The sequence below is a fragment of the Hyperolius riggenbachi genome, chromosome 2, assembly GCF_040937935.1.
Source record: "Hyperolius riggenbachi isolate aHypRig1 chromosome 2, aHypRig1.pri, whole genome shotgun sequence".
In the NCBI taxonomy this organism is placed as follows: Eukaryota; Metazoa; Chordata; class Amphibia; order Anura; family Hyperoliidae; genus Hyperolius; species Hyperolius riggenbachi.
Window position 1 is genome coordinate 537424126 of NC_090647.1, and position 27786 is coordinate 537451911.

Consider the following 27786-nt stretch of genomic DNA (forward strand, 5'->3'; position numbering starts at 1 on the left):
TACACATAAAATTCATATACTGTATATTATAAGGGTTTTTTTGTTGCTTTAAGTCATTTCATTTACTGAAACCGCCTGTAGTTCTTTTTTGCATTAGCTTTCCTCAAAAGCACCCTCTACAGGGACTTGGATGACACACACAGCTGATCTCATCCTCCGGTTTCACTTTCACTTGTGAAGGATTTACAGGAAAACATATCCTTTCCCGAACTGCTCTGTGTAGCCAGGCAAGGATTTTCCAACTTATTTATAGATACAGGATAAACTAGAATGGCACTGTCTGTACATGTAATTATAATCATTTTTTAGAACATAGACCCCAGTGTATGGTGAAGATTTAAAATCAGAAGCAATTTTTTTCCATTGTATTGTTTCATTATAGCTCATCCTTATAGTTTTTTATAGCAACCCCCTCCCCATAGCTCTCTCCCTACAGTTTTCTTTGTTTGTCTAGTATCCCACCTCCCCCCATAGATCTCCCCTTATAGTTTTAATTGGTGGACTAGTGGTCTCCCATTCTCATTATAGTTCTCTATGGTGATTAATGGACACCCTCCACACCCTCTCCCACACAGTGATTGGCAGTTGGAAGCTTGCTAGGTAAGCATTATTATTTAGCATTTACATAGACCTGACATCTTCCGCAGTGCTTTATTGAGTACATAGTCTTGACACTAACTATCCCTCAGAGGAGCTCACAATCTAATATTTGCCATGGTCATGTATCCATCATAGTCTAGGGGCAATTTAGGAGGAAGTCAGTGAACTTTGTTTCTGTATGTTTTGGGGATATCAGAGGAAACTGTAGTGCCTGTAGAAAACCCACACAAAAACAGGCAAAAAACAAAAGCAGATAGTGCCCTGGGTAGGATTCTAACCGGGGACCCAGCACTGCAAGGCGAGAGTGCTATCCATTACACCATTGTAGTACAACCAGGGCCGGGCCGAGGCAGAGGTTAGAGAGGCTCCAGCCTCAGGGCGCAGTGTAGGAGGGGGGGGGGGCACAACTCACTCAGCTATCATTCCCCCATTGTGTTTGAAGCAGAGAGAAATAAGAAAAGATGACACATAATAGTGACTGCAAGCCAGATAACTAGAGATTAAGGTGTTGGGAGCCCTGGGACGCCTCTTAGCCTAATAGCAGTCAGCGTGCAATGGCTGGGGGGGGGGGGGGGGGATGGAGGAGCGCACTTTGGTGTCTCAGCCTTGGGTGCTGGAGGACCTTGTCCCGACTCTGAGTACAACCCACAGTCAGACATGGTGGATATTCCTCCGATGGTCTGAGATACCATTTGGAGCATGGGGCGATCAGAGTTAGTGAAATGTGTGAGCACCATCATCAGTGTAAGATACAGTACATAGCCATCTTGGAGCTGCCAATACTTTCCTCTGGATTGCTTCCGAAAACATCCACCCAGGCCTGGCAGGCGAAACAGGGTGCTTAGAAGCTGACATGAGTCAGTAAGTCGCCTGACATGGAACACATATCTTGATAGGGATTTCTTCCATCACATCTTTACATCCAATTTTGATTGGCCAATGTCTGGCCAATTTTACCATGTAGTATGAGCCCTGACAGATATTGAATACTATGCGCAGATTGTGCAGGTAAACTCTCATAGTACATGGAGATGGTAAAATTGGTCAATGATTGACTCACTTTAAATTTTGATTGGCTAATTTTACCACCACTATGTAGTGTGAGGTTCAACAAATTTTGAATACTATGAGCAGATTTTGCATGTAAACTTTCTTACTACATTGAGGTGGTAACATTGGTCAGGTATTGGTCTGTGTACTAGACTTTAGTCTACTGAGGTTGATTCAAATTTGTATGTGCAACATCACTGCACAAAGTAAGAGTGAACAGAGGCCCCAGCAGGATAACAGATTCTAAAAGGCTTAAAATCCCTCAGGAGGTGGTGGTGGACTCGCCTCCCCGAAGCAGACAAGATACCGTCAGTTTTAAGACAACAGGTTTATTAATATACTCCAAAACAAACAGTGCAACGCGTTTAACGGGTATGTTCCCGCTTCCTCAGGCAATAGACAGATAGGAGTACACAGTATAGTCTCAAGGTCACGAATAGCGTCTCAGAGGCGACCTCTGAGGCGCTATTCGTGACCTTGAGACTATACTGTGTACTCCTATCTGTCTATTGCCTGAGGAAGCGGGAACATACCCGTTAAACTCGTTGCACTGTTTGTTTTGGAGTATATTAATAAACCTGTTGTCTTAAAACTGACGGTATCTTGTCTGCTTCGGGGAGGCGAGTCCACCACCACCTCCTGAGGGATTTTAAGCCTTATAGAATCTGTTATCCTGCTGGGGCCTCTGTTCACTCTTACATTATCAATATCCACCCCTGGTGGAGGGGTGTTGCTCCTTATTTCCTTATCTACAGAGAGCGACTTTTAATCCTGAGTGAGGACAGGTCTAATCTCCTCACCTGCCTATACAGTGGTTACCTAGGAGGTAACCCACGATTGTGAGTATATACATTATATACTTTTCATTTCCAACCCCTTGTTTTGCATACTACACTATATTGGGCTCTCGGTATTTCTTTTGTCTTTATCGTTACATCACTGCACAAAGGTTTTCTCTCAACGTTAAAGGATACCCGAAGTGACATGTGACATAATGAGATAGACATGTGTATGTACAGTGCCTAGCACACAATTAACTATTCTGTGTTCCTTTTTTTCTTTCTCTGCCTGAAAGAGTTAAATATCCGGTATGTAATTGGCTGACTCAGACAGGAAGTGACTGCAGTGTGACCCTCACTGAAAAGAAATTCCAACTATAAAACACTTCCCTAGTAGAAAATGGCTTCTGAGATCAGGAAAGAGATAAAAAGGGTCAATAGTTCATAGATTTTAGCTCTAGCATACTTCAATGAATGTGTCATTAAACAAAAACAATTAAACAGTTAAAACTTAACCTCTTGAAGACCATGGTGTTAAACCCCCTTAGTGACCAGGCTATTTTCTACTTAATTGGGCACTGCAGCTTTAAGGCCAAGCTGCAGGGCCGCACAACACAGCACACAAGTGATTTCCCCCCCTCCCCTCGCCAACAGAGCTCTCTGTTGGTGGGGTCTGATCGCCCCCTCTGTGTTTATTTATTTTTTTATATAAATATTTATTTGTTCTTTTTTTTTTATATTTACTACTATTTTTTGATTATTAATTTTTTTACAACCCCTCCCTCCCCCCAGCCGGCCATTCACGGCAATCGGCTGTCATAGGCTTCTAGCCGATGGCTTTCTTGTCCCCCAGGGGGACAGCGCTGCTGCTGATCGCAGCACTGTACATGTAAATACACGGCGGTTTCGCCGTGTAACAGTCTTCCGAGCGGCGATCGCCGCTCGGAGACTGAAGGCTCCGCTCCGCCCACCAAGCAGGAGATGCGTGCGATCTCCTGCAAACTGCTGCCCGAGGACTTTACGCCGGTCTGCGTTAGGCGGTCCCGGGGCTGCCGCCGCGGCCACGTCCATCGGCATGACGCAGTCGGCAAGCAGTTAAAAAGTAGATTTAAACATAAAATACAACTGTGGAATATCTTAAAAAGTCATTTTTTAGGAGAAAGAAGATAGATACAATCGTTTATTTCATTCGTTTATTTTCGCTTTGGGTGTCGTTTCAAAAACACAATTATACATTTTAGCAAATGCTAATGTGGTCATTATTTCATTCAGGAACCTTTTTTATGATCTCAGTTAAGCATGAGTGTAGGTTTTTTTTAGTTCATGCAACATGATATCATTTATATTTTTATGTTTGCATGGTAATTTTAGTGTTATATATTACCTTGATGTTAGAGGGAGGCTGATACATTTATTTCCTTTTAACCCTTTAGCTGCCACATATAGCAAAGTTATATGTGTGCTGCAGGGACTTTTTGTTGTGTTTTTTTTTTCTGCCACTGGGGAAGTGAGCTTTCCTCAGCCTGACAGGGTATGCAGAGAGGCACAGGGAGCTGTCATGATTACCTGTTCCGGGTGGCTCGATAGGCTTCTCCTCCACAGGCAGTTCTGCAATCCCGACAACCTCTTCGGAGTTCTGATCACATGATGTAACGTGATCGTAACCCAGGGGATGGAGTCAGTGTTGCAGCACCGCCTGGTGGCGTAAGAGGGGTGATCGAAGAGTCTCTTTCATCACCCTCCTCCTTGGGTGACGCTGCAACACTGACTTCATCCCCTAGGTTACAATCACATGTTACATCATGTGATCAGAACTCAGAAGAGGATGCTGGGAGTGCAGCACCGTGGTTGGATGACGAGGAGAAGCCAATCCAGCCGCCCAGAACAGGAAGCTCCCTGCGCCACTCTGCACAGCTGCATTAGGCAGCTAAATGGCATACGGCATTAGAAAACGCCCTAACGCGCATTATCTAACTTGAGATAATGTGTGCAGGGTTGCTAATACATTAAACAATGCACATTGCCCGGTTGACCTGCTGTTCCTCTGCCTCTAATACTTTTAGCCATAGCCCCTGAACAAGCATGCAGATCAATTGCTGTGACTGAGATCTGACTGAATTAGCCACATGCTTTTCACATAAATAAAGTGTTTGGTTGTGAAGTGTTAAAGGAAAACTGAAGTGAGAGGGAAATGGAGGCTGCCATATGTATTTCCTTCTAAGCAATACCAGTTGCCTGGCTATCCTGCTGATCCTCTGTCTCTAATACTTTTAGCCATAGATCCTGAACAAGCATGCAGCAGATCAGGTGTTTCTGATGTTATTGTCAGATCTGACAAGATTATCTGCATGCTTGTTTCTGGTGTGATTCAAACACTACTGCTGCCAAATAGATCAGCAGTGCTGCCAGGCAACTGGTATTGTTAAAAAGTAAATACATATGACAGCCTCCATATCCCTCTCAGATTAGTTGTACTTAAAAATGCAGATTTTGAAATAAAAATAAAAATAGGAGAGTCTGTTCTATTTTGCTAATGTTCCTAGTGTTGCAAATTTGCCTTTAATGCTACACATACAATTAATTACCTCATAAATATGTCACTTTTGTTGTATTAATATATTTCTTAGCAGTCATGTTGTTCATCTCCTGACTTATGTTCCTTTTCTGTTTAGAAACAAGTATATCAGAACCAGCGCTGGATTTACACACGGTTGACTCTCCAGACCAAGCAGGAAAGCATCTTGTTGTCACCTGTTCAGCCAATGGTAAACCAGCTCCTGAGATCACCTGGAACCTCACAGCTGGGCTGCAGATAGTGCCACGGACTTACTCCATCGAACACCCCAATGGCACAGTAACTGTCATCAGTAATTTCACTAACAGGGTCACTCAAGAGTCGAATAAAGTGACTTGTGTGGTGAGTCATCCGGCACTCCACCATGAGAAACACCTCTCTAAAACTTTAGAAGATACAGGTAAGCTGTTACGTGTTTACCTCAGGTACACTTTAAAAGGAATCTAAAGTAAGAAAAATGTGAGGTCTGCCATCATTATTCACTAAAAAAACGGAAGGTGTTTGGCTGGTATGCCAATCTTGCAGTTTACCGTATATACTCGGATAAAAGTCGACCTCGTGTATAAGTTGAATCCAATATTTGACCCTCTTAAGCTGGAATTTTTGATGACTCAAGTATAAGTAGACCCAGGAAAGTACGAAAGTGTGCCATCATGAGGTTTATTATGTGGTTCCTGATCCCTTATGTGACAGAGGTCCAGAAGAGATCTGAAAGTATGTGGATTGGGTTACAATTCTTTTTGGGTGACTGGGTACAAACAACACTGAACAGATGCCCCTGGCTGATGACGTGACTGTTGTTATGCAGAGGGATGAGTGCGTGCAAAAGAAAAGGTTGTGATTGTCAAGAACAATGCTGTCCTGCGTTCACTTAATGCAGTAGGTTCAGTAAATGCAGTATTTGCTCCAGGTGTGCTGCAACTGACCCCACTTGATCACCATACACCTTCTCCACACTATGCTGCCAAAACTGTGTCAATACATGTTAACAGAAGCGCAGAGTGGGGAACAAGCTTGGAGAGGGGTTAATTGCATACTATAGTAATCACCTCTGGTGATGGGAGCCTGCACTACCTTTCTGCTCTGCGGCTCTGTGCAATGACGCTGTCAGAGCTAAGACCACCAGTGCTGACAGTTCCGGCTAAGGGAGAAGCAGAGGACATATGCAGCAATGATCGGGACAGGAGGACTTAGCGGGAGTTTCATGACACCGGCTGCAATCGGAGGCAGCAGCTACTCAGCGGGACACAAAAGGACATATGGGTCCGCTACACTGGCAGGCAGGCCCGCCATCAGGGGGGGACATCCGTGACTCCCGTCATGGGCCCGGGGCCTGCAGGGGGGCCCCATCCCCGCCGCGGCCCTGGCGGCCGCCGCTCAACCCCTCTGGCCGCTGCTCCCTCCCTCCATCCCTCTAGCCGCCGCCTCCGCCGCGTCAGACCCCGATCAGGCGGCGACAATAGTGCGGGCGCTAGGACCCAGCGCCCGCACTGATATGCGGAAGTGACATCACTTCCGCATATCGAGCGGGTGCGTCCGGCGCCCGCTCTTACTGGTCGGGTCGCCGCTGATCTTGAGGTCTGACGCTGGGCTGCTGGCAAGGTAGGGGAAGCAGCGGCGGCGGCTGGGGGGGAGCTCCCTGTCACTCACTAGCTAAAGGACCTCCCTGTCACTCACTCACTCCATAAAGGGGCTCCCTATCACTCACTCATTGCCTAAAGGGGCTCCCTGTCACTCACTCACTCCCTAAAGGGGCTCCCTGTCACTCACTCACTGCCTAAAGGGGCTCCCTGGCACTCACTAGCTAAAGGGCCTCCCTGTCACTCCCTCACTCCCTAAAGGGGCTCCCTGTCACTCACGACACTAGCTAAAGGGGCTCCCTGCCACTCACTCACTGCCTAAAGGGCCTCCCTGTCACTCCCTCACTCCCTAAAGGGGCTCCCTGTCACTCACTCACTAGCTAAAGGGGCTCCCTGTCACTCACTCACTGCCTAAAGGGGCTCCCTGTCACTCACTCACTGCCTAAAGGGGCTCCCTGTCACTCACTCACTCCCTAAAGGGGCTCCCTGTCACTCACTCACTCCCTAAAGGGGCTCCCTGTCACTCACTCACTGCCTAAAGGGGCTCCCTGTCACTCACTCACTCACTCCCTAAAGGGCCTCCCTGTCACTCACTCACTAGCTAAAGGGGCTCCCTGTCACTCACTCACTGCCTAAAGGGGCTCCCTGTCACTCACTCACTGCCTAAAGGGGCTCCCTGTCACTCACTCACTCCCTAAAGGGGCTCCCTGTCACTCACTCACTCCCTAAAGGGGCTCCCTGTCACTCACTCACTGCCTAAAGGGGCTCCCTGTCACTCACTCACTCCCTAAAGGGCCTCCCTGTCACTCACTCACTAGCTAAAGGGGCTCCCTGTCACTCATTTACTGCCTAAAGGGCCTCACTGTCACTCACTCAGTCCCTAAAGGGGCTTCCTGGCACTCACTCACTAGCTAAAGGGGCTCCCTGGCACTCACTCACTAGCTAAAGGGGCTCCCTGTCACTCACTCACTACCTAAAGGGCCTCACTATCACTCACTCACTACCTAAAGGGGCTCCCTGGCACTCACTCACTCCCTAAAGGGGCTCCCTGTCACTCACTCACTAGCTAAAGGGGCTCCCTGTCACTCCCTCACTACCTAAAGGGGCTCCCTGTCACTCACTCACTGCCTAAAGGGGCTCCCTGTCACTCCCTCACTCCCTAAAGGGGCTCCCTGTCACTCACTCACTAGCTAAAGGGGCTCCCTGTCACTCACTCACTGCCTAAAGGGCCTCCCTGTCACTCCCTCACTCCCTAAAGGGGCTCCCTGTCACTCACTCACTAGCTAAAGGGGCTCCCTGTCACTCACTCACTGCCTAAAGGGGCTCCCTGTCACTCACTCACTGCCTAAAGGGGCTCCCTGTCACTCACTCACTCCCTAAAGGGGCTCCCTGTCACTCACTCACTCCCTAAAGGGGCTCCCTGTCACTCACTCACTGCCTAAAGGGGCTCCCTGTCACTCACTCACTCCCTAAAGGGCCTCCCTGTCACTCACTCACTAGCTAAAGGGGCTCCCTGTCACTCACTCACTGCCTAAAGGGGCTCCCTGTCACTCACTCACTGCCTAAAGGGGCTCCCTGTCACTCACTCACTCCCTAAAGGGGCTCCCTGTCACTCACTCACTCCCTAAAGGGGCTCCCTGTCACTCACTCACTGCCTAAAGGGGCTCCCTGTCACTCACTCACTCCCTAAAGGGCCTCCCTGTCACTCACTCACTAGCTAAAGGGGCTCCCTGTCACTCATTTACTGCCTAAAGGGCCTCACTGTCACTCACTCAGTCCCTAAAGGGGCTTCCTGGCACTCACTCACTAGCTAAAGGGGCTCCCTGGCACTCACTCACTAGCTAAAGGGGCTCCCTGTCACTCACTCACTACCTAAAGGGCCTCACTGTCACTCACTCACTACCTAAAGGGGCTCCCTGGCACTCACTCACTCCCTAAAGGGGCTCCCTGTCACTCACTCACTAGCTAAAGGGGCTCCCTGTCACTCACTCACTACCTAAAGGGGCTCCCTGTCACTCACTCACTGCCTAAAGGGGCTCCCTGTCACTCACTCACTCCCTAAAGGGCCTCCCTGTCACTCACTCACTCCCTAAAGGGGCTCCCTGTCACTCACTCACTGCCTAAAGGGGCTCCCTGTCACTCACTCACTCACTCCCTAAAGGGCCTCCCTGTCACTCACTCACTAGCTAAAGGGGCTCCCTGTCACTCATTTACTGCCTAAAGGGCCTCACTGTCACTCACTCAGTCCCTAAAGGGGCTCCCTGTCACTCACTCACTACCTAAAGGGCCTCACTGTCACTCACTCACTACCTAAAGGGGCTCCCTGGCACTCACTCACTCCCTAAAGGGGCTCCCTGTCACTCACTCACTAGCTAAAGGGGCTCCCTGTCACTCACTCACTACCTAAAGGGGCTCCCTGTCACTCACTCACTACCTAAAGGGCCTCACTGTCACTCACTCACTCCCTAAAGGGGCTCCCTGTCACTCACTCACTGCCTAAAGGGCCTCCCTGTCACTCACTCACTACCTAAAGGGCCTCACTGTCACTCACTCACTCCCTAAAGGGGCTCCCTGTCACTCACTCACTCCCTAAAGGGCCTCCCTGTCACTCACTCACTAGCTAAAGGGGCTCCCTGTCACTCATTTACTGCCTAAAGGGCCTCACTGTCACTCACTCAGTCCCTAAAGGGGCTTCCTGGCACTCACTCACTAGCTAAAGGGGCTCCCTGGCACTCACTCACTAGCTAAAGGGGCTCCCTGTCACTCACTCACTACCTAAAGGGCCTCACTGTCACTCACTCACTACCTAAAGGGGCTCCCTGGCACTCACTCACTCCCTAAAGGGGCTCCCTGTCACTCACTCACTAGCTAAAGGGGCTCCCTGTCACTCACTCACTAGCTAAAGGGGCTCCCTGTCACTCACTCACTACCTAAAGGGGCTCCCTGGCACTCACTCACTACCTAAAGGGCCTCACTGTCACTCACTCACTCCCTAAAGGGGCTCCCTGTCACTCACTCACTCCCTAAAGGGGCTCCCTGTCACTCACTCACTACCTAAAGGGGATCCCTGTCACTCACTCACTACCTAAAGGGGCTCCCTGTCACTCACTCACTACCTAAAAGGGCTCCCTGTCACTCACTGCCTAAAGGGCTCCATGTCACTCACTACCTAACCTGGGGGTCCCTGTCAGAATCCAGGTGAGAGGTGTCTACCATAATAAGGGGGCATTCTGCCTATTTATGTGAAATGCTGTCTATTTATGTGCCTCATGACTGCTGAATTTGTCTTGTTGGGGGCCTAATGATTGCATTTTTACTTGTTGGGGGCCTCATGATTTGTTGGGAGCCTCAAGATTGCTGAATTTGTCTTGTTGGGGGCCTCATGATTTGTTGGGGGCATCATGATTTGTTGGGGGCCTCATGATTGCTGAATTTGTCTTGTTGGGGGTCTCACGATTGCTGAATTTGTCTTGTTGGGGGCCTCATGATTGCTGAATTTGTCTTGTTGGGGGCCTCATGATTGCTGAATTTGTCTTGTTGGGGGCCTCATGGTTTGTTGGGGGCCTCATGATTGCTGAATTTGTCTTGTTGGGGGTCACATGATTGCTAACTGCGAGACTATGGGAAAAGCTGAATCATTACCATATGAGACAATAGCATTACACCTACTTTTTTAGCTTTTTTAAACAGAAAATAAAACTGGGAGGTTCTAAAAAAAATGATGGAGCACTTCCTCCTTCCGGCTTGAAGGAGGAAGTGCTCGATATCGAGGCTTGCAACGCGTCCATTCGGACACTTGCACCTCGTTGAAACGCTGGGCGGAGAGCGGCGTTCTGGGTAATTAACCCCGCCGCATCTAGCCGCTCAGCTGTGGCAATTAGAGCTAACTTGAATCACGAGTATCCACCGTGGTTATTCGTGATTAATTTGTGGACAGCAAGCCTCCAACTAGCTCTGCCAACATGTAATGGCTACGCACATTTCTCAGTTTGTGTGGGGGGGGGGGGGCGGACTGATGATTTGTGAGGGGCCCCAAAATTTCTGATGGCGGCCCTGCTGGCAGGGATGGGGAGATCGGCAATCAGACGACCAGGAAAAGGTGAACCCGCAGACAGCAGGGCACTTTTGCACATCTACAGCTGGGGCTCTATGGAAAGAAGAGTTTGTGGCAACCGGGGAAAGAGACACACTTGTTGGGGAGAGCAGGGATCGTAGTGGCAGCACACTTGATGGGTAGAGCAGGGATCAGGCACCCGCTTGTTGGGGAGAGCAGGGAAAGGGGCAGCTGCTTGTTGAGCACTTGATACCTGGCTAGCAGCAATCCGGGAGGCTGGTAATAGAGTCAGGCTGGTGAAGGGGCAGAAATTATACAGGCTATAAATCAGAAATGTAGGTCTTACAGTGGTGTGAAAAACTATTTGCCCCCTTCCTGATGTCTTATTCTTTTGCATGTTTGTCACACTTAAATGTTTCTGCTCATCAAAAACCGTTAACAATTAGTCAAAGATAACATAATTGAACACAAAATGCAGTTTTAAATTATGGTTTTTATTATTTAGTGAGAAAAATAACTCCAAATCGACATGGCCCTGTGTGAAAAAGTGATTGCCCCCTTGTTAAAAAATAATTTAACTGTGGTTTATCACACCTGAGTTCAATTTCTGTAGTCACCTCCAGGCCTGATTACTGCCACACCTGTTTCAATCAAGAAATCACTTAAATAGGAGCTATCTGACACAGAGAAGTAGACCAAAAGCACCTCAAAAGCTAGACATCATGCCAAGATCCAAAGAAATTCAGGAACAAATGAGAACAAAAGTACTGTAATTGAGATCTATCAGTCTGGTAAAGGTTATAAAGCCATTTCTAAAGCTTTGGGACTCCAGCGAACCACAGTGAGAGCCATTATCCACAAATGGCAAAAACATGGAACAGTGATGAACCTTCCCAGGAGTGGCCGGCCGACCAATATTACCCCAAGAGCGCAGAGAAAACTCATCCGAGAGGCCACAAAAGACCCCAGGACAACATCTAAAGAACTGCAGGCCTCACTTGCCTCAATTAAGGTCAGTGTTCACGACTCCACCATAAGAAAGAGACTGGGCAAAAACGGCCTGCATGGCAGATATCCAAGGCGCAAACCACTTTTAAGCAAAAAGAACATTAAGGCTCGTCTCAATTTTGCTAAAAAACATCTCAATGATTGGCAAGACTTTTGGGAAAATACCTTATGGACCGACGAGACAAAAGTTGAACTTTTTGGAAGGTGCGTGTCCCGTTACATCTGGCGTAGAAGTAACACAGCATTTCAGCAAAAGAACATCATACCAACAGTAAAATATGGTGGTGGTAGTGTGATGGTCTGGGGTTGTTTTGCTGCTTCAGGACCTGGAAGGCTTGCTGTGATAGATGGAACCATGAATTCTACTGTCTACCAAAAAATCCTGAAGGAGAATGTCCGGCCATCTGTTCGTCAACTCAAGCTGAAGTGATCTTGGGTGCTGCAGCAGGACAATGACTCAAAACACACCAGCAAATCCACCTCTGAATGGCTGAAGAAAAACAAAATGAAGACTTTGGAGTGGCCTAGTCAAAGTCCTGACCTGAATCCTATTGAGATGTTGTGGCATGACCTTAAAAAGGCGGTTCATGCTAGAAAACCCTCAAATAAAGCTGAATTACAACAATTCTGCAAAGATGAGTGGGCCAAAATTCCTCCAGAGCGCTGTAAAAGACTCGTTGCAAGTTATCGCAAACGCTTGATTGCAGTTATTGCTGCTAAGGGTGGTCCACTCAGTTATTAGGTTCAGGGGGCAATTTCTTTTTCACACAGCTCCATATAGGTTTTGAGGTTTTTTCTCACTAAATAATAAAAGCCATCATTTAAAACTGCATTTCGTGTTCAATTATGTTATCTTTGGCTAATAGACACTGAAGCGAAAAAAAAAATATGATATAGTGAATTGGTTGTGTACTATGAATAATTACTAGAAGATTAGCAGCAAAGAAAATATTCTCATATTTTTATTTTCAGGTATACAGTGTTTTTTTCTAACATTGCATTATTCTATAATATGTGCAGATTACACAACACTCAGCATTCAAAATGATTCCTTCAGAGCAGTCTGTGAACTAATGACCTCTCCTCTAGCAGAGAAAAAGTAAATAGTCCAGGAACAGTTGAGATAATAAAAGTCAGAAAACAGCCCTCTCCACGACTTTGAAAGTCTTAGAGTTTATGGCTTGTTTGCATAGAGATAACAACTAGAGTTTCTTAACTCTTCCTGTACTGGAAACAATTAGACTGATGTATCTGATCTTAATGGTTTATTTTTTAGCTGTACTACACATACAAATCATAATATCATCATTTTTTTTCGCTTCAGTGTCTCTTTAAGTGTGACAAACATGCAAAAGAATAAGAAATCAGGAAGGGGGCAAATAGTTTTTCACACCACTGTATGCGAATATAAGTTTCCCCCTATACTTTGCTTCAAGTAATCTGACCTACATTTCTCGACTTATAGCCAAGTATGTTTCAACAAGCATACTACCAGAGAAGACAAACTTGAGACAAAGCAGATGATCTGCATAGTCATTCTGGGTCAGTAACTCAGAAAATAATATGATCAGAATAATAATAACCATGTTGCAATGAGCAATTTTATTTATTTAGAGGAGACAAAAAATCCCTTATCCCTGTCACTTAAAGGGAATCTGAAGTGAAAATAAACTTATGATGTAATGAATTGTATCTGTAGAGCAGCTAAGAAACAGGACATTAGTAGCAAAGGTACGAGTCTCATATTGTTTTCAATACAACTTCGCTTGTTATCTATGCAAAAGAGCTTCTCTGAGCTCTCCAACCAAAATTGGTGGGCTACAGTGCTGTTTTCTGAAGCACTCATTGTGACGCCAGGCGACGCCCAGTCGTCCAAAACGCATAAAAATCGCAGATCCAGCAGTCGTTTCTGATCACCGCAATCGATCGCACATCTATTGCAGGGCTCAGAATGACAAACTTTGGTTTTAATATAGACAGTTCTGGGAAAGGTAGTTAATTGCGTTTAGCACATAGCTGTAACAAGCTGGTTCTCCGGCCCCCTGGAGAGCTAATGGACCCTCAGAGGATATGCCAGCTGTTTCACTCTGATATGGAGGCCTAGCTTCAGCCAGGCAGGCTAAAAATCCCCGGGAGGACTTGACACCTTGCTCCCTGGGAAGGATCAAAGGGAAGCCAGCTGCCAGCACACACCCTGAATGACCTGAGGCTCATAGCATAATCCATAACTCCCCAGTTCTGTCATATTTCTGGGGTTTCTGAGATGGCAGCTTCGCCAAATGTGGGGAAAGTGTAGCATGAGTCCCGGTGCTGGTTCTGTGAAATTCCCAGAACTCTGTCCCCTAAACTCTCATAGCAATATGGGTTTGAAGAGACGGGGGGGGGGGGATTTTCATGATAGACCTGTCATATTTCATGTCCTAGGATTCGTAAAATCATACTGAGTGTGAATATGCGGTATAGGTTTTAACTGCCCCCACGTGCACCCCAAGACGGGCCGAACTACAATTCTGTCAGTCTGAGGGTCTGTAAGGATGGGACAGCCCTTGCTCCATCCTCCCGAGGCTGGACTTGTGCCTGTCATAGCCACTCCCCGCAGCGATGGGTGATAAAACTATTGACAGGCTGAAACGCAAGTGTCCTCCACCTTGAAACACCATCTTGATCACATCTGTGCCAGCTTGAGGATATGCTCGCATCCACCTGGTCTGAACTTTGAACTGAAACAAAAGGAACTCTACAAGTTTTTCCCACAAAAGGACATATTTCTACAAATCTAAGTATTTTTTATTCCTTTTAGTTTCTTTTATACTGTGTTATCATTTGTCTCTATAATTGTTGATTTTAACGATTTTCTGTATATATTAATTATTTATATTGCACGTAAATAAAGACTTTATCAAAGTCGTTTACTGTTCCGCTACACCTGCTATACAGCCATACACAGAAACTGAACTCAGGTCTCTGAAGAGTCGCTACTATTATTGATATCTAGACAGAATACAGCGTGTTTTAACCGTTTTATTTGCAGGTTCAGTCAGTCACGCGGCAGGGAAGACTGGCCCATACCAGTGGTGGTGGCAGATATACCCTGAAATTTTTATTTGCAGGTTCAGTCAGTCACGCGGCAGGGAAGACTGGCCCATACCAGTGGTGGTGGCAGATATACCCTGAAATAGTGTGTAAAGTGTATTTCCGTAACCCACAGGCTCCCTTCTGGTTTGTCTGCGGCCAATTCCCAACGGTTTCTGCGCATTGACTGTGACCACAGTTTGCACGTTCTGTGCGCTGGAACCGTTTGGAAGGCATTTCGCGTTCCAGCCACCAGGGCTCCTATGACACTCATATATCAAAGAAACAATGAAAGAAAACTTCAGATAAGATTTTCCTTCAGAGGAGTTCAAAGGAGCATTAGCTCTGCTGTATTTCATAGTTTAACATGCAGAGTGTAATTTGTAAACTGCAAATATTAGAGAATGATGCAATGCTATAAAAAAAAGCTATATAACTGAAAATAAAAATATAAGACTCTTTTCTTTGTTACTGATGTTGTATTAACCACTTTACCCCCGCGCGTACGGATTTCTCCGGCCCTTTTTCCATCCTTTCACCCCCAGGGACGGAGAAATCCGTACTCTGCGCACTCCCGCCGCTAGTAAACACGCCGCCGCCCGCTCGCCCAGAGATCAACGAACGGGAAAATCCATTCCCGTTCGTTGATCTCAGCCCCGCAATGATCTGCTGCCGCTCGGCTGAGCAGCGTGATCATTGTGAGCAATAACAAAGTCCCAGCCTCTTTCTACTTCCTGCAAGCGTCCGGAAGGACGCTTGCAGGTCGCATGAAACAAATTGGTAATGTTGCCATCTTGTGGCCAAATAGTAAAACTACACCCTAACCATTTTTTACACACAAATAAACTTGTTTTACACAAAAAATTAACTCCTTACCTCCCACACTCCCCAATTTTTTTTTTTTTGTAATTAAAAAAAATAATAAAAAACTTACAATTTAAAAAAAATACATAAATAGTTACCTTAGGGACTGAACTTTTTAAATATTTATGTCAAGAGGGTATAACACTGTTACTTTATAAACTATGGGCTTGTAATTAGGGATGGACGCAAAACTGAAAAAAATGCACCTTTATTTCCAACTAAAATATTGGCGGCAAACATTGTGATAGGGACATAATTTAAACGGTTTTATAACCGGGATAAATAGGCATATACATTTAATGGGTTTTAATTACAGTAGCATGCATTATTTAAAAACTATAAAGGCCGAAAACTGAAAAATAATAAGTTTTTTCCCACATTTTTTCCTATTTTCCCATTAAAACACATTTACAATAAAATTATTCTTGGCATAATGTCCCACCTAAAGAAAGCCTAATTGGTGGTGAAAAAAACAAGATATAGTTCATTTCATTGCGATAAGTAATGATAATATTATAGACGAATGAATGGAAGGAGCGCTGAAAGGTGAAAAGTGCTCTGGTGGTCAGGGGGTAAAACCCCTCAGTTGGGAAGTGGTTAATTATCCGTACTACACATACAATTGATTATATCATACGTTTTTGTTTTTTCGCTATAGTGTCACTCTCACGGTAAACACTGAGGTTGAATCTTAGCAGGCTTGCTGTCATTGTGTGCAGCTGCCTCCCATCCACACATCTTCCAGGGCCTTCCAAAGAACTCCCCTCCACACTCCTGGTATGTCCCCCAATCTGTGCACATATGCCATGATATTGGTGCTCATGGCACTTTCCAAAGCTGCCAAGTTGTGGCTGCTTCCCCACATAGCCTCAGTGCCAATGGAGTGGTGTCACATGAGAGATGGGGGGGAGGCTAGCATGGCACTACAGAATGGTCACTTTCACATATTTTTTTCCACTGGACCTGGGGGAGGAGCCACAGAGTACAAATATCTGTATTATTATGTGAGTGTGCTGTTTATTTTCCACTTAGGTTTACAGATTGACATATAAACACCCAGCTTACTTGTCCACAATGGCCAATAATCAACATTAATATTGGTCTACTATAAAGTGAACCCGAAGCTCAGGTTCAAAACAAGTTGTGAAACTGCAGAGAGGGAAGCCTCAGGATCCTATTGAGGTTTCCCCCTCTTGTTGGCAGCCCCCCATTGCAGAGCGCGGTCCCCCTCCGAATCAGAGACGCGCAGCTCCACTTCCGTATTTATGGCTGTGCTGTAACCGCCTGAGCCAGCCTGCTCATGTGCAGTAGCATTGAGCCCATGGCTCCAGCTTACTGCACATGCACGGGCGGGCTCAGTCGAGTATTGTGCAGTCATTAATACGGAAGAGGAGCTGTGCAGCCCTGATCTCATTAGCGCCAATCAGATCGAGGCCGCACTAGAGAGAGAAGCCTCAGTAGGATCCTGAGGCTTCCCTCTCTTTAGGTAAGTATCTGATTTTGTATACCCGAGCTTCGACTCGGGTACACTTTAAGGGTTTCTTCAAGGAATAATCAATGTAGGTGAGCCAGTCTAAGAAACTCCCTATGCATTAGACTATTTGGGCAGGAATTCACCTAGCTGTAGGAACCCCGTTCCAATTGTTGCAACTTTAAGACAAAAGCACCTTCTCCACCATGGAGTCAGCAGTTCTTGTGCTCTTTTGTGGCCACTAAAGCCATGAGCATGGAGATTGGTTGTTACAGCACGGGGGCTTGCCAGGCAGAACTAGAGGCCTGGGTTTTATTCCTGGACATTACACTGTTTGCAACCCAATATTGGGAGCAGACTTACCAGGCAGCCAGGTTTTGCAGTGGGCATTTAGGCATAGCTCGTGCCTTTGATGGTGGTGGTTTCTCATTTCTCATGTCTGCCAACATCAAACTTATATCTCTGTCAGGAAAGGTGCATAGGTGACTATGTACAGTAATTGCTCATACAGTATTCATATTTGATGGAGCTGTTCCAGAGAACTTCCCTTTGGAAATGTCATCCACATGACCCATGATCCGTATAGAAAAGTATATCACAAAGAGTGTATATTATTGTTCCAGCAGTGCTGGTCACAAAGAATGAATCTCTTACCATCACGGCGGGGTCGGGAAATTGCATTGACGGGGAAAGACTGCACCCCCCCCCCAACTATTTTTTTGTGGGTGATGATGTTATAGGGGGAGGAGTCTGGACTACTTTAGGTCCAGTAAACTTACTCACCTCTACAGAAAATAAACGGAAGTAAGAGACCCATACAGCCAGGTAATTTTAATATATAAACTTCAATTAGAAGGAGGCGCCTCATGCATCGACTATTATAGTCCACATAAATATGTCCATTTCAATTAAACACCTGTCAAGCTCTCTTCTGCTTTATGCTGCCCAAGATGATAGGAAAGCCATATTAATAAATCTGGCGCACAGATCGTAATTCCACTAGTAAACCTCACACAATGTGAGGGAAGGCAGGACCAATATCAATCGATCAGCACAAAATTCAAGGACCGCCACTCATCTACTAGTAGTCACTTTATTGTATCAAAGTTAAAATTGACAACAACAGACCCCCCAAAACCCCCCACCTATTAAAACCCCCAAAACCCACACTGGAATTCAAAGGAGCGCTCCTGGTCACAACCATACTCAAACACCCACATTCATCCACCAAGGATTGATTAATCCACTAACTAGATGAATAGAGGCTAATATACTGATTTTCAGTCTGCGGTGGCTCAGTCCACTTCAATAATTCACTCCGGAGTATGACTTCCAGATAGCTAATCCTGCAGTATGGATGCACAGTCCAGAGTTTTAATCTTCAATAACTGCAACATACTTCTGCATAGCCATGTCTTTTAACACTTCCTTATGTGAACGTAAGTGTACAGTCCCTCTTCTGAACACCATGCCATCATATTACAACCTGGCTTCCGCCCGGCTGGATAATTTTCAAACAAAGTTTCCCTTCAGCATAAAGGTATTACCTTCTCGCCGCCGATTCTAATGGCAAGGACTTCCTTCTGCGGCGTCCCGCAGTATACAGGTACCTGTATTCGTGACTGTTTGCCGGCTGACCGTGTATCACGCATCCCTTCGTATGGACGCCAGTGCTGCTCCTCGTATCCAGCGTGTAGGCCACGCCCACATACGCGTTACGCCCACCAACGTGAGCTTCGTCAGTGTGATGACGCTGTGGCTGGGTGATAGTGGGAACACCCTCTTCCTTTTAAAAACATGAATGTCCTATATCCACGCCTCTCTTTGGGTTCACTTTGATTCAGTTTGATTCAGTTTCCCTTACTTTGAATTTAAGGAGATATATATCTCCTAACACATCTCCAAAAACACCTAGAGCGCAGAATCAAAGTGAACCCAAAGAGAGGCGTGGATATAGGACATTCATGTTTTTAAAAGGAAGAGGGTGTTCCCACTATCACCCAGCCACAGTGTCATCACACTGACGAAGCTCACGTTGGTGGGCGTAACGCGTATGTGGGCGTGGCCTACACGCTGGATACGAGGAGCAGCACTGGCGTCCATACGAAGGGATGCGTGATACACGGTCAGCCGGCAAACAGTCACGAATACAGGTACCTGTATACTGCGGGACGCCGCAGAAGGAAGTCCTTGCCATTAGAATCGTCGGCGAGAAGGTAATACCTTTATGCTGAAGGGAAACTTTGTTTGAAAATCATCCAGCCGGGCGGAAGCCAGGTTGTAATATGATGGCATGGTGTTCAGAAGAGGGACTGTACACTTACGTTCACATAAGGAAGTGTTAAAAGACATGGATATGCAGAAGTATGTTGCAGTTATTGAAGATTAAAACTCTGGACTGTGCATCCATACCGCAGGATTAGCTATCTGGAAGTCATACTCCGGAGTGAATAATTGAAGTGGACTGAGCCACCGCAGACTGAAAATCAGTATATTAGCCTCTATTCATCTAGTTAGTGGATTGATCAATCCTTGGTGGATGAATGTGGGTGTTTGAGTATGGTTGTGACCAGGAGCGCTCCTTTGAATTCCAGTGTGGGTTTTGGGGGTTTTAATAGGTGGGGGGTTTTGGAGGGTCCGTTGTTGTCAATTTTAACTTTGATACAATAAAGTGAATACTAGTAGATGAGTGGCGGTCCTTGAATTTTGTGCTGAATGATAGGAAAGCCTCCACCTCATCCGGTAGTTAAAGAGAAACTCCGACCAAGAATTGATCTTTATTCTAATCAGTAGCTGATACCCCCTTTTTACATGAGAAATCTATTCCTTTTCACAAGAAACTCTGAGGATTGTGGTACTCCTGGCAGTTTCCTGTCTGTGAACCTTGTTGCATTGTGGGAAATAGCTGTTTACAGCTGTTTCCAACTGCCAAAAAAGCATGCAGCAGCTACATCACCTGCCAGCAGTAAAAATGTCACCATGTGATAAATGTCAGAATGTAAATCAGGGATTTAAAAGATTTTACAATGGGCAAACACTGACTAAATCATGTATACATAATTATTGTAAAAATTAAGTACTTTTGTATTACATTATTTTCACTGGAGTTCCTCTTTAAGCATAAAAGCTGTAAACTGCCATTTCCCCACCCACTACCATTAGAAGGGCACTACACTACTGCAGTAGCTGGATCTCTGAATCCAAACAATTTAGGTGGGGGGGGGGGGGGGGGCATTTTAGTGTTTCACTTTTGAGGGCAAATAGATCATGTTATTTATATGTGTAATTACATCTATGCTTTAAAACAGGAGGACATTCTACTTTAATTGGGTTTTTTCTGATGGTTTCTCTTCATTCCACAGGACCGGAAACAGATGATCTGAAGTTACTTATATATATTATTCCCGCCATTATATTACTGGGCTGCTTATGTACTATTGTGGGAACTTCTAAGCATTGCAAATCAACTGAGAAAGCCCAATTGTTTTGTGTGAGTATTCTAAAACCTTGTAACATATTTGCTAAGCAGTGACAAAAGTTAACCAAATTTGGGGGCTAAAGGAGGTGGTTGGTGGTGGTGGTGTGTATGGGGGGGGGGGGGTTATCCGTGGGCGATTTAATCCTTGCAAGCACCACTATACGGGGGGGGGGGGGGGGTATAGCTACCTTGTCCCTGGTTTGGCCCACCCTTCGGAAGCAGGAAATTTGGGCGCATGAGGCAAGTGGACAAAAAGGGCGCCGCCATTCACTCCCATAATAAATATCGTTTGATGGGCGCCGAACAGGGAAAAAGGGCGCCGGAGATTATTAACGTTTTCAAACGGCGTCCGGAGATTTTTAATGTTTTCTAACGGCGCTTGTGATGATTTAAGTTTAGAAAATGCGCCCGTGACGAATAACGTTTACAAAAATACTAAACATATTTATCATATTTAACTAAAACATTATTTTATATTTTATCCCTTACTGTTTGTAAAACATTATTATTCACAAAATAAAGCGATCAGTACGTAAAGTAAATTGTAATATATTTTTTACAGTCACTATTTGTAAAACATTATTCTCCACATAATAAAGCGATCACTAAGGGGGGCTTTAGGGTGGGGCACCACCAGGGGGGTGGTTAGGGTTAGGCACCACCAAGGGAGATTTAGGGTTAGGCACCACCAGGGGAGTCTTAGGGTTAGGCCCCACCAGGAGAGATTTAGGGTTAGGCACCACCAGGGGGGTCTTAGGGTTAGGCACCACTAGGGGCGTCTTAGGGTTAGGCACCCCAGGGCCCCCAACATCTTAATCTCTAGTTATCTGGCTTGCAGCCACTGCCATGTATCCCCTTTTCTTACTTCTCTCTGCTTCTAACACAATAGGGGAATGATAGCTGAGTGAGTTGTGTGCCCCTCCCTATACTGCGCCCTGAGGCTGGAGCCTCTCTCGCCTCTGCCTCGGCTCAGCCCTGATGCCTGGTATAAGTGCCAGGCCACTTCGGTTTCAGCTACAGTAGGCTGCAGCTGAGTTTGAATCCACCGGCTGATATTTGGGCATCGCAACAATAACATATGCCAATAACCTAGTTATCTGGTACCAAATCTAAGCATCCTATACTATTATTGTCAAGCAAACCAAGTACTACCAAGTGCTATACCTCCACATTTGTTCTGCAGCTCCACCTGCTGCATTGTACTGGTATCACAGTGCAGCTATAGCATGTGGTGGTTCTTGGGCATGCATGAAAAAGGGGCACGACAAAAAATGGGTGCCAGGTGAAGCTGATATAAATCTAAACGATGAATATCGTTGTGAACTGGGCACCAAATGAAAACAGAAAAATATTACCGTGGTAATGACGCTAGTAAAACATTGGTAAATGTTACCGATATTTTACTACAACTAAACTCTACTCTCACACAGGACCCTCCTGCCTCCAATGCCTAACCTTAAACCCCTCTCCCTGACGCCTAACCCTACCACCCCCCTCCCTGACACCTAACCCTAAACCTCCCTTCCTGACGCCTAACCCTAAAACCCCCCTTCCTGGCGCCTAACTTTAACCCCCCCCCTTCCTGATGCCTAACCCTAAAACCCCCCTTCCTGACGCCTAACCCTAAACCTCCCTTCCTGACGCCTAACCCTAAAACCCCCCTTCTTGGCGCCTAACTTTAACCCCCCCCCCCTTCCTGTTGCCTAACCCTAAAACCCCCCTTCCTGATGAATAAACTTTAACCCCCCCTTTCTGACGCCTAACCCTAAAACCCCACTTCCTAGCACCTAACCCTAAACCTCCGTTCCTGACGCCTAACCCTAAAAACCCCCTTCCTGACGCCTAACTTTAAAACCCCCCTTCCTGATGCCTAAACATAACCGCCTTCCCACATATCCACCCTTGCCTCAAATAATATAAACACAAAAAAATACGTTTCAAAAACAATACATTTAAAAATGTCAAAACAATCTTTTGAAAATCATTTAAAAAACAAACAAAAAAATGGTAGTATGGGCCCAGCACCCACTATTTATTGGCTGTCCAAATTTCTGCTATTGACTCCCATTAGCAGATATTTGCATTAGCACAAATGATAAAGGAATACAAAAATATATATAAAATATATGTGCATGTATATGTATAAAATGTGCATTTGTCCAAGAGTAAAATGCACTATGTCTTATGTTGCTGTCACTTACAGTAGATTGTAACATCTCACAGATTTTGGAATAGTCCATTTCCTCATAGGAGATTCTCAGGGTTTTCACTGAACGGCAGTTGCTTAGTCCAACTGCCAAGATAGAGTGCATAGAAATATGGAATAGGTCCTGTCCAGGGAGTGCTTTTGGAAAGAATAAAGGAAACACAGAGAATTCCCCATAAGGAGATGGACTAGTATAAAACTGGTCAAATCTATGCACTGCAAGCAAAAGCAACATAGGCGAAAAGTAATTTATAAAGTATTTTACTCTAGAACAAATGTACTTCATGTGTATTTGTGTACACATGAATTTTACATTTTACAATGTTTTGCAGTACTGGTCATTTAACATAGGATCTGTCCACATTTCCATTTTGTCCATTTTGGTCTTTTCTGTCTATCAGGCCATTTTAGGCTGTAGTCGGAGCCCAGCCTTAGACAAGTGGAGGTGTGTCCAGGATCACAATTTCCACCCATTCTCACCCGTCAAAGTTCATTTTGGATCTACCCTCATCCTTTGTAATTAGGTGGTATGTTCCAAAATGAATTGAGGGATACCATGCACAAATTTATTGCCAAATTTGCTGTAAATGCCATATGAATGTGTACCAAATTTAGTGTTACCTCAAACCACACATTATGTATGTATTTGTGCTTGTATTGCTGGATCCTTCACAGTGAGAGTGGTTAAATTCTGGAACATCTTACCTTAGGTAGTAGTTATGGCACACTCTATATCTGCTAGGGATGCTCACCGAATTCCGCGGAATTCAGATTTCCGATGCGACAGAACGGAATTGCTCTAGCGCTAAACGGTAATTCCGGAATTGCTATGCGGAATTCCGTCGGAATGCAGATTTTTTAAGCCAACCAGAAGGAAGACCCTAGACAGAAGCTGAAAAGTGAAAACAGGATTTCTGCATGAAAATAGGAATTTCAGCACCAATTAGAGTCTTAACAAAAAACAACCAATCCTACGTTAGCAACCAGCTCCTAGCTACCTATCATCAGCTATCCCACCCATTTTGTATATAAGAGAGGTGTGCAGTCACGAAGCTTGTGGGTCTGCTGTTGGAGAGAGAGGAGAGACAGACCCATATTAGTTGTTTCAACATAAAACAAAAGTCTTTTTAAAGACTGTATAGTAAACAGAAGTCTTTTTAAAGACTGAGAGAGAGAATTAGATTGAGTGTGAGGTATTATTAGTAGTAGTTAGGTGTATTTGTGAGAGAGTGACAGTAGTGACAGTAGACAGTAGTTTTTTGAGTGATAGGTTGTAGTATAGTGTGCTAGTAGTTGCTGTGTGGAGAGGGTTAAGGCTGATACACACGGGGCACCGTTGTTGCTGCTGCTAGCACACAGGAGACGTGTGCGCAACAGCTCGGCGACAGTTCCACCTGAGCGACAACTGTCTACACGTCTCTGCCTGTTGCTACACGTCTCTGCCCAACAGGCAGAGATGCGGTGGAAGCTGTCGCCGAAAGTTTCGTCCCCCCGCTGGAAGCTCCCTTCTGGCTGTGGATAGCTCTCGCTAGTCCGCACATACACACGACGGTTGCTGTGACAGCTGTTGCCGGCGATTGGCCAAGTCAATCGCCAGGCGACAGCTCTGAGTAGCGACAGTTCGTGGTGCGCGCCTCATACACACGGAGGACGTGTCGCCGCAACATGCGTGTGCCACGTGTTTGTGGTGACAGTTGTAGCCCGTGTGTATGGGCCTTTACCAGCCAGGCCGCAGGCTTAGTGTCAGAGTGAGAGTGAGTTAGGTGATTGATTAGTTGAGTGTACTGCAAGTTTTTTTGTTTTTTTGTTTTCTAAGTTCATTTTTTTTTCTTTATTTTGTTTTTTGGATTTATTTTTTTTATTTCACCCCCTTATTTTCTTATCTGTTCTGTCGCTCATACCCCTTCCCCAATAAAGTTTGTGGCCCCAAAAGAATGGAGTAAGAGCAGCAGCAATTTCCTGCCACTCCTAAAAGAAAATGGAGTGATGGTGGTGTTGGTGGATCATGCAAAGTACGTGATCAGGTTGAGGGTGGCAGCAGCAGGAAGCGTTCCCCCCTGGTCAGAGATCTCTTCCCTGTGTTCGCATGCAGGAAAATATTGACAGAGCAGCAGGCGAAGAGAGTTGTCGATTATTTAGATCAGGAACACTCTACCCAGTCTGAGGGACTGGAAGCTAGTTACAGACAACGTGGACATACTAACGTTCATAAAAATGAACGAGTCATGTATCAGTGACAATTACAAGGCCCATCTCACTGATTCAAGATTTGTCAGAGTAAATTAAAATGTTGCTATATTGACAACTGCCGTGGAACCACCTCTAGGTCCCATGGCCTGTGACAACTCCTGCTGCTCCCAAAAAAAATTATAATGACTGCTGTGGAGCCACCTCTAGGTCCCATGGCCTATGATAACTCCTGCTGCTCTCCCCAAAAAAATTATAATGACTGCTGTGGAACCACCTCTAGGTCCCATGGCCTAAGACAACTCCTGCTGCTCCAAAAAAAAAAAAATGACCGGTGGAACAGCCACTAGGTCCCATGGCCCACAATGTTTCAAAAACAAGGTTTTCAAAGAGATTACTGAAATTGTACCGCCGGATCGCGGAATTCTGTGGAATTCCGCGCAATACCAACGGAATGTAACGGTTAGGGAATTTCGTTCTGACGGAATTCCGAATTTCCACGCAATCCAAAATCGCCCTTTCCGACCATCCCTAATATCTGCATTTAAAGAGCGTTGAAATGCTTTCTTTGCATTGAACGGTATCCTCCGCTATAATTACTAGGTGATTCCTGGGAGAGTTGATCCAGGTATTTATCTGACTGCCATCTGGAGTCGGTAAGGAATTTTTACCTTTTAAGGCTAATTGGCCCAGGGCATGTAAGTTTTTTCACCTTCCCGTGGACCAGCTGAGACATGTGTAGGCAGGGTGGTGTTTGTTTTTTTTCTGTTTGAACTTGATGGATGGATGTCTTTTTTCAACCAAACTATGTAACTATGGATGTCATGATTGTACAGTGTCTTGAACTTCTCATGTAGATAATGTTCCCCAATATTTGTATTGTGCTATGTGCAGCGCTACAGAAGATGTTGGTGCTGTATAAATAACAAATACCGCATATACTCGCATATAAGCCGACCCGTATATAAGCCGACCCCCCAACTTTTCCCTGAAAAACTAGGGGAAAATGATTGACCCCCATATAAGCCGGGGGTAGGAAATGCTGGATTGGTGCAGCCCCCCAGTGTGTCCCAGTATAGCTAGTATAGTGCCCAGTATGGGTGGGTAGGGCCTCAGTATAGCTAGTATAGTGCCCAGTATAGCTAGTATAGTGCCCAGTATAGCTAGTAAAGTACCCAGTTTAGCTAGTATAGTGCCCAGTATAGCTAGTAAAGTGCCCAGTATATCTAGTAAAGTGCCCAGTATAGCTAGTGTAGTGCCCAGTATAGCCAGTATAGTGCCCAGTATAGGTAGGTAGTGCCCAGTATAGCTAGTATAGTGCCCAGTATAGCTAGTAAAGTTCCCAGTTTAGCCAGTATAGTGCCCAGTATAGCCAGTATAGTGCCCAGTATAGGTAGGTAGTGTCCAGTATAGCTAGTAAAGTGCCCAGTATAGCTAGTAAAGTGCCCAGTATAGCTAGTAAAGTGCCCAGTTTAGCTAGTATAGTGCCCAGTTTAGCTAGTATAGTACCCCAGTATGGCTAGTATAGTGCCCCAGTATGGCTAGTATAGTGCCCCAGTATGGCTAGTAAAGTGCCCAGTTTAGCCAGTATAGTGCCCAGTATAGGTAGGTAGTGTCCAGTATAGCTAGTATAATGCCCAGTATAGCTAGTAAAGTGCCCAGTTTAGCTAGTATAGTGCCCAGTATAGCTAGTATAGTGCCCAGCATAGCCAGTATAGTGCCCAGTATAGCTAGTAAAATGCCCAGTATAGCTAGTATAGTGCCCAAGTATAGTGCTCCCCCCTCCCCCCGCGGCCGCCGCTGCTATTACCTGCATAGGCAGCGGCTTCCTCTAATCCGCGTTCCCCGTCTCATGTTGCATATAAGTGTATCACAGCAGCGTGCACGGCGCTGCTGCTGTGACGATGAAGGGGGGCAGGAAAGAGCGCGGCTCCCTGTAGCAGCGATCTGTATCACTGTTACCAGGGGAACCGCTCTTTCCTGCCCCCCTTCATTGTCACAGCAGCAGCGCCGGGCGCGCTGCTGTGATACACTTACAGTATATGCAACATGAGAAGGAGAACGCGGATTAGGAAGCGGCCGCTGCCTAAGCAGGTAATAGCAGCGGCGGCCGCGGGGGGAGGGGGGCGCGGACCACCCGACCACCAGGAAAGACTCGCATACAAGCCGACCCCCCAACTTTTGACCCCCTTTTTGGGGGTCAAAAATTCGGCTTGTATGCGAGTATATACGGTAAGAAGAAATAATAATACAGCAGCCAAACAGATGGCATGTTTAAAAGCTGATAGCAAGGTGGTAGCTTATATTTCTCTCATTTCTGGTTCCCTGTAATGTCAGTTTTGGAGGCCTCTGTGGCATGGATTGTGAAAACATATATCTAGCTACTTTTACAAATAAATGTTTCTTTTTCTTTTAGGTCTTTCAGCCACAAAATTGGTTATCCTCTACAAGTATCCAACAGAAGACCTTATTGACAGTGTAGAGTGAAAAGTGAAAAGAATGATGTGCTGATAGCCCAATAAGCTACGTCCAGTCCAGTGTTTACAAAGCCCCAAAGTCCCATGCATGTCCTCATATTATCGCAGCACTGCATCCTAACTTTAAAGAGAATCTGTACTCTAAAATTCTTACAATAAAAAGCATACCATTCTATTCATTATGTTCTCCTGTGCCCCTCTGTGCTGTTTCTGCCACTCCCTGCTGCAATCCTGGCTTGTAATTAACAGTTTTAGGCAGTGCTTACAAACAAAAGACTTGGTTTCTAACCAGAGTATCATAGGCTGAGAACAGCTTACTGTGTGACTCATGCAGAGATTGGAGAGGGTGTGTAAAGCTTCTGCCAATGACAAGCAGTGCTGCACA

At 45.6% G+C, this 27786-nt stretch overlaps 1 protein-coding gene across 2 annotated transcripts in view; it reads left to right on the top strand.

Annotated features, from left to right (window-relative positions):
- LOC137545073 (OX-2 membrane glycoprotein-like) overlaps window positions 1–27580 on the top strand; it is a 46578-nt gene extending 18998 nt beyond the window's left edge. For both annotated transcript variants that reach the window (XM_068266179.1, XM_068266180.1), the window contains exons 3-5: window positions 5102–5404; window positions 20416–20543; window positions 27341–27580. In XM_068266179.1, the coding sequence (XP_068122280.1) occupies window positions 5102–5404; window positions 20416–20543; window positions 27341–27406 (497 nt within the window). In that variant the 3' untranslated portion in view covers window positions 27407–27580. The remainder of the gene's footprint in view (window positions 1–5101; window positions 5405–20415; window positions 20544–27340) is intronic.
- Window positions 27581–27786: the final 206 nt, after the last annotated feature.